We start from the raw sequence: 7,593 nt of genomic DNA on the forward strand, positions 1-7,593 counted from the left end.
CCCAGCCAAGCCCATCACCCAGCAAAACTCCTCCAAATGTGACAATTGTCAAAATCAGTTTGAAACCAATGAATCACAATAGAGCTTGGCCTTAAAAAACAGTTCACATCGGAATTCTCTGAAAGGAGTTGGTTCAGCAGGTTGACATCTCATAATAAAGCCTTTTACCATTTTAAATAAACACTAAAAAACGGGACTGCTATTTCTTTCAGTCAGTGTAATTCAGTCTCTTGACAGTGAGGAACATTTATGATAGATGTAGAATTTTTAGCCTGGGATTCTGAGCTGCATTGTAGTTAATATGTCAACCTCTGAGGTTTTTTCTTTTCAGCCTTATTTAAAGTAACCAAACATGTCTGCTCCTGGCCCCAATCCATCGAAATGGTTAGCATACACTCCATTTTGCTGAAGTCAATTGCTGTAAATGTGCACATCAGCGTATTGCCAGACAAAGACCGTAAGTTACCTGTCTGAGCATTCAAAAAAAAAAAAAAAAAAAAAAAAAAAGAAAGAAAGAAAAGAAAAGCAAAGCTGAATTGTTCTTTTATCTATACGTGATTAGACAACTGCCTACATATGCAGTTGCATCTCCACTGAACAGCATGCACAGTGGCGCGGTGCAGTCTGGCTCCCAACCAGGATGCACCTACTGTACTGCTGTGGTTCACCGGACCCAAACACAAGAGCTACATTCCCTGCACAGGGAGATGAGGGGGAGATGAGGAAGTTTAGGAAAGAAGTGAACATCATGTCCCAGTGAGGGGACAAAATACAGCCTGGGTATGCCCCTCTCCCCATCAGTGAGGAATCCAGCATCCCACTGCTTTAGTAAGGTCACAGAGTCCCCCTCATCACAGTGCTTTTTCTACAAGTCCAAATGTTGGCATGCACAGAGGTTTCTTGACCTCATGTTTGGATCTGGATAAATTTGAAATGGCTGTGCTAAAAACAAAAAAAAAAAAAAACAACACTACAAACAATAATATTAGCTGAAATGCTTTACAAAATCTGAGTTAAATGGAAAGAAAACTAAATATAGAAAACAGTTAATTTTATCCTGCAAGATATACTCTGTTTAGTAACATTCCTGAAAATTGATAGGTATTAAATTAACCACAGGAGGGCTCCCTCTGGTATGCTGAATACAACATAAACATACTGTTAATTGCCAAAAATTATATTGTATCTTAAAAGTAACAAAGGCTTTAGACCTCAAATGATATTTTCCTCAGTAGGCTCCAATATATACAGGGGAATGAAATTATACAGGAACAATTCAGATAAAGAAGTAAATTAGAAAAGCGTTAACTGTATGATGCTTAAAATACTCAAATGGAAAATGCAGATTGCCAATGCACTGTATTTTAAGATACTAAGTTCTGTTTTGCCTTGCCATGTATAGGGGCCCTTGGAGCTGACATAGCAGCACAGCAATGAACAGGGCTGTAGAATAAGAATGGATTGAACACATCAATCTGCTCTGGGGAGAGAAATGAGGACTTGCTCACAACAGCACATGCATAGAAACTGAGCATAGAAAAGGAAACTTCATTTTACCATTATTTTTTATGGTTGGCCATGTACTCTCCCATAATAGTATAAATTAATGTCAGCAATAGTCAAGCAGCTACTTCTGTAGACTTGGGCCTGTTTGTCACTCTATCCTTTATTTACTCCTCTGTTAAAGAGAAACAAAACTCTCCCACCTCACATGTTTGTGGTGAAAGCAAAGGTAATAACCAGGACAGTGGAACTAAATACATACATAACTGACACGTGTCCTGACAGTGCAATCATAGGAAATAGGTGTCTATTTGTGTCCTAACCAAACCACACTTAGTACAAGATTTTGTAGCTGTTGAAATCAACTGGAAAAGCAAGGAAAATACAGCTAAGGGGGGGGGGAAGTAAGTTTCACTTTCAAGATGCATCTTTTACACAGCTCCAGAAACTAATTCACCAACCCAAGCTTCATACTTCACTGGCATCAATAGTGAATAAACAGAGTTAACTGTCCTGGAACAACCATGATTATTAGAACCTGTGTACTAAACAGTAGGAAACATTGTACTTTGGGGTAAATTTAAATTTTCACCTCTTTCATGGGCTTTAGCAACTAACTACTGTTTGCAAGGCAGGCTGAAACTGCTTCCTGGATTCAGGAGGCAAAGTCAGGACTTTCACAGCCACCAGCCTTGGAAGGTGGATTTTGTGCCCATTTTCCAACTACAGTACAGGCCCAGGATTTGTAAGAACTAAGTTGTTGTTATCCTGAGGAGTTCATTTAAATCTGTTCCTCGCATATCGCAAGAGAAAGACCTAATCATGGGGTTAACCAGAAAGAAATACAGCATTCACAGGACAGAGAGTGTGACTCTATCCCATGGAACAAAGCTTTCCCTTACAGCATGACTGTATTTTGGTCTTTGCTTTAGGCACCGTGCATGCACGAAAAATAAAAAGGGCCAACACCATTGAGAGCTCCTCCTGCAGAAGTGCCTAAAGCAGGAGGTTAAACCAGCATGCCCCACTGCGCCAAAGCATAAGTGAAATGAAGCCAGAAATCTACCTTCTTTCCTCACTTTACACATCATAAAGCATTTCAGTAATACACCTATGAGTAAGTATTACAGAGCATCTGTGACTAAGAGATGCTGCTGTTCAATCCAATTTTAAGTAAGGAGATTTGACACCAGGAAGCAGGAAAATGACAACTGAATGAAAAAAAAAGTACCACACGAAGTTGAAATGCATTGGGGGTTACTTCAACAGACTGCCCTCCTTTTACCCAACCACACTAGCATCCCATAAAAACAAAGAAATACATCTGACAATACTTTTCACCGAATACCTATATTACAGACACTTGAAAGCTGCTGCAAGAAATTCCCTTATTTCACATTAGGTTATTTTTCATAAACTGGAAGAATATAAACAGACAAGGATAAAGCCTTACTGTAGCCAAATAAAGTAGAATTAACTTTAGATTAGATAGCATCAGATAACCAGGTTTGGACTAGGATTACATCCCACCAGTTGTACAGCACTGTTGCTTTTCCTCCACAGACAACAAAACTGAAATAAAAGTTTTATCCATGCAACTTAGCATTCAAACACCCTGGGCCTTGGGATTTTATCAAAAGAATAGATCAGACAGGATATTTATATAACACATACGTAATATTTCAGTGACTGGAAAAAAAAAAACCACCACAAAAAAAAACCCAAAAAACCCCTCCAAAGTTAAACTAACTGCAAAAACTGTAATTAAAACTCAAGGAGACCATAATGTGTTAAGGAATTTATAAGATTTTTTAAAAAGGCAATGAAAATATGCTATTCAATTTCCCTTCTTCCCATAGTACAGCAAGGAAGACTGACTTAAGAAAGAATTAAACCAGAAATTGATTTTTTTTTCCTCACGTGTACCACTTTATTCTCAAACTGTATTTCATGGAGAGCTTGCTGCTGCATCTAACTCAGAACCTTAGTATCTGTACACTTACTCTTGAAGCTCCACTTTAAACACTGTGATAAACCAAGTTAATAACAATTATCAAAATACAAAGATCAACCCTATCAAATTCACAAGTGAAAACCTTAGGAAAACAAGATAGGTTAAAAAAAAAAAAAAGTAAGCTTGTATGAAACACTTACAGGTTAATAATGATTATAGAATTAATGTACAGTGATCATAATCATTAATGCTGTCTGAAATCAGAGTTGTCAATACCATTTTCACATCTTTTAATCTTTCCTAAAGGAGAGCTGCTCTGCTCAGCAACAGAATTTGCATGATGACAAAAAAAATACTCTTATGTAACTTATTGCAGCACTATTTTAAAGAATAAAAAAGTCAATTTATTTTGTCATATTAAAACTTCTGGATAGCACTAAAGAGCACAAGTGCCCTCTTCTAGGCACTGGGAACGACACAGTCCCCAGGGGACACTGTTCTACCATTGATAGAAACAGACTATTTTTGCATTGTGGTCTGTTTTTGAACAGCTTCTCTTCTTACTGCTGTCAGGATATCAATGCCTCCTCCATCAGCCTGCTCTCCCTCCCTCGCTCCAACACTGTGGCAAGCAGCTGAGGTGGTGGGAGAGGCTGACAGAGCCCTCATTCACAGGGAAGTTTGGGGATATCTGCTTTAGCATTGAATTGGAAAGTTTAGTTTATAACATCAGAAAATCAGAATTTCACCATGCCATCTCCTCAAAAGCACCTGATCAATAACATTAATTTAATTGTTCTTAAAAAAGATGTCATATTTATAAACAGTACTGCTGATGTCAGAATACCACTAGACACACTTTACCCACAAGGGCAAAACCAGTTCAGCCTATGGCTAACTTATTGAAATCATTGACAGCTCTGTCCCTCTTCCATGGTCAGGACACACTATCGCATTCTGACTGTTAGTCACTGTTATGTGCTGACTCTACACACATACCTATGTAACTTAACTTTAGAATACATAAGAAAAGTCTGCTGCAGTTTCAGTAGGACTGACCTTGAAACTTGTGTTGTCACACTAAGTATCAATTGAACACCTCAAGGGCAAAGAGTGACGGCATTGAGTGTTGAAATTCTTGCATCTCCTACTAACTTAACATGGGGAAAAAGTTGTATTTCTACTATGATACTATTTCACTCTTTCTAATGCAGTCTTTTCTAGTTTGACCTCATTTCTAGTGTGGTCTCAAAGAAATACACTGACCATCTTCTTACGATTTCCTTTATACTTAAAAGAGTTGAACTCAAAACTTGTACTTCAACCCTTGTTCCTTGTATGCATTTTGGGTTACAAAAGGCACATCAAAAGACGCAAGTACCATAATTGCATTACTCACCTCTACTTCAACCTGCTATCCTCACTGGGTAGTAACATTCCCAACATGATTTCAATTCTGACAGTGATAACAGAATTACATTAGAGTCAGCTATAAGGTTCAAAGTTTCATTGCTTATTTTTATTGTTTTCCCATTAAACAGTCCCATTACTGCTCAATTAGTATTCAGGTAGGGAGAAAAGGAAAGGAAAAAAAAAAAAAAAAAAAAAAAAAAAGAGAAAAGGAAGCTAGTAAAAAGCCCCTTTCAGAAAACAGCATTTAAAGTTTGCTGGGGTCTCATTAGCAAGTCTCACTTCATGTATACTCAGCTGCTGATCTCCAAGGTTTTCTTCCATCATTCTATCCAGAACCTTTTTTTAAAAAAAGGTTATTTCCCTTTGAGTGCTATCCAGTCAAGCTATACTTAAGAGTGCAGTCTTGAACATTAGAAATTTCATCTTATGTCAAGGCATGTGTCTTCTAAAGAGCTATGCAATAAACATGAAAATCATTATTTGAATTAAATATCTTAGCTTTCCCTAAATCACAAAGTAAATTAGAAACTCCAAAAGACTACAGTGTGCACTTTGTAAACTAATGACAGACACTTATAATTGTGTATAATTTTCTTTCAGCTGAAATTACTTCCAACTAAAATCTAGGACCTGACACCTACTGCATTTTAAAACCCTTGGAAAGATAAAGTAAGCTTCCAATTAAGAAGCTATCCCTAACTTCCTCTTGCAGTAATAAAGTATCTTCCATTCAGAGTATTTCATTAACCAGTTATGATACTTTGGAGGACTAACTTCTGTAATGGATAGCTATATTAACAAAGAATCAAATATGTTACTGTTCGATTGAAGCCATTGACTTAAATACATTTAGTATATGGAAAGAGCATCATACACATGGGTGATGACCCTTGAAATTAAGACTACTAATACAGTAAAATGATACATGATGCTGTCCAATACACTCTAACATGAAGGCCATGCAAGTGGTAAACAAGCTAAAAGATCAAACAATCCCATAATTTCTTACTAATGATCTATGAAATATTTATGTTACAGTTAAATTACACTGACAATTACAGTGTAGGAGCATAGCAGTGTTGAACAGAACACATATAAGCTTTGGTAAATTACAGGTAGGGTTTCAAAGTACTGTATTACAACAACTCCCTAAAACTAAACTTCACTTAATGCAGGTCATGCTGTAATTTATGAGCCATACATAAACCCAGCTAGTTGAAGAATAACTTAAGAAAAAAAAAAAAAACTGCTTATGTCAACTGCAGTTATTAATAGTGGTGACTGAAGAGATCGTAAACTGGAAATATTTAAAAGTTCGTTGTGACATCAGTCTGACAAGCAGTTACACACGGCGTAGTTGTATCAGGTCGCATAAGTAACATTCAGAAGAGACCGTCAGTCACTTCTGTCGAGTTTTCAGCAGAAAGGAAGACGAAACAAAAAATCCAGGCGGCTAGTTACCCAAATGGATCCTGGGCAATTTTAGCAGACACACAGCCACACATTGGTTCATGAAGTATTACGGGCAGGCAGACAAACAAAAGTTGCGGTAAAAACTCCACTTCTCGTAATGGGAATTAGAGCCCAACATCATCGCCCTCGGCTAAGGGACGGAACATGCAAAATCCCACATCCTCCTCATTTCACCCCAGCTCTGGCGGCTCACCCGCGCACTGCCCGGGGAAGCCCTGCCCGGCAGGCTCATTCATTCGCCCGCAACTTTCTCCCTCCGGCGCGGAGGCAGGACAAGCGCATGCGCTGCCGCCCTCCGCTCCGCTCCGCGCCGGCGGCCCCCGCGCCCCGGACCCCTCCGCCGGCGCCGGGCCCCGCTCAGCCCCGCAGGGGGAGAGCGCCGGGTCCGCGCCCGCAGAGGCAGCGCCCACCGCCGGCCCGGCGCAGCGGGGCACCGCGGAGCGGCGCGGAGCACCGCGGGGCAGTGCTCCCGAGCGGCTTCGCACCTACCTGCGGCTCGGCGGGCTCGGCGGGCTTCACCAGGTGCTTCTCCTTGTAGAGAGACCAGAGGCCGATGTCGGGCAGGAAAATCAGAGCCGCGGTGAAAAGCAGCGTCATTTGCAGAAACCTCTTCTGTTTCCTCTTCATGGCCAAAGCCGAGCGGCTCTGCTGGCGGCGGCGGCGACAGCAGTAGCAGTAACCCCAGCACCACGGGGCCAGGTCCTTCCCTCCCTGTCCTCCCTCGGAGGGCCCCGGCGCCGCGGAAAAACTTCGCCCGCCTCACGGCCGCCCGCCCCGTGCCCGGGCGGGGCCGCCCCCCGCGGCGGCGGCGGCGGCGGCGGCGTGGCCGAAGCTGACAGCCGCTCCCCCCGCCCCGGCGTGGCGCTGCGCGGCGGCGGTGCCGCTGCCGGGGGAGCTCATGGAGCCACCTGCGCACAGAGCGGCGAACAGCCCGACACACAGCGGGGGGGGGGAATAATAAAATTTAAAAAAACCGGAGGTTAAAAAGACCCCACAACCCGAGTCCAGTAACCGGCGTTGGCCCGAGAGAGCGCCCCCTCCTCGAGGCTCCGGGGCACCGCGGGAGCGCTAGCGCTACGCGGAATCCCCGCGGCTCGCCGCGCCCGCCCGCCTCATCTCCCCCTGCCTGCCTGGGGTGGGGGGGCGCGGCATCATGAGCTCATTACGCGCAATTTGCTAAGCAAGAGTTTAAATAATGATAATAATAATAATTTTAAAAAAATAGGAGAGGAGCGCAGAGGCCGGCGCCG

The 7,593-nt window shown here is 42.1% G+C and overlaps 1 protein-coding gene across 1 annotated transcript in view; it reads right to left on the reverse strand.

The window, feature by feature from the left end:
* Nucleotides 1-6,970, reverse strand: part of GALNTL6 (polypeptide N-acetylgalactosaminyltransferase like 6) — a 477,188-nt gene extending 470,218 nt beyond the window's left edge. Inside the window, exon 1 of the mRNA XM_086464318.1 lies at nt 6,833-6,970. Within this exon, the coding sequence (XP_086320444.1) occupies nt 6,833-6,970 (138 nt within the window). The remainder of the gene's footprint in view (nt 1-6,832) is intronic.
* Between the last annotated feature and the right edge of the window lie 623 nt (nt 6,971-7,593).

This window comes from Leptosomus discolor, chromosome 4, assembly GCF_034619465.1.
Source record: "Leptosomus discolor isolate bLepDis1 chromosome 4, bLepDis1.hap2, whole genome shotgun sequence".
NCBI classification, from domain to species: Eukaryota; Metazoa; Chordata; class Aves; order Leptosomiformes; family Leptosomidae; genus Leptosomus; species Leptosomus discolor.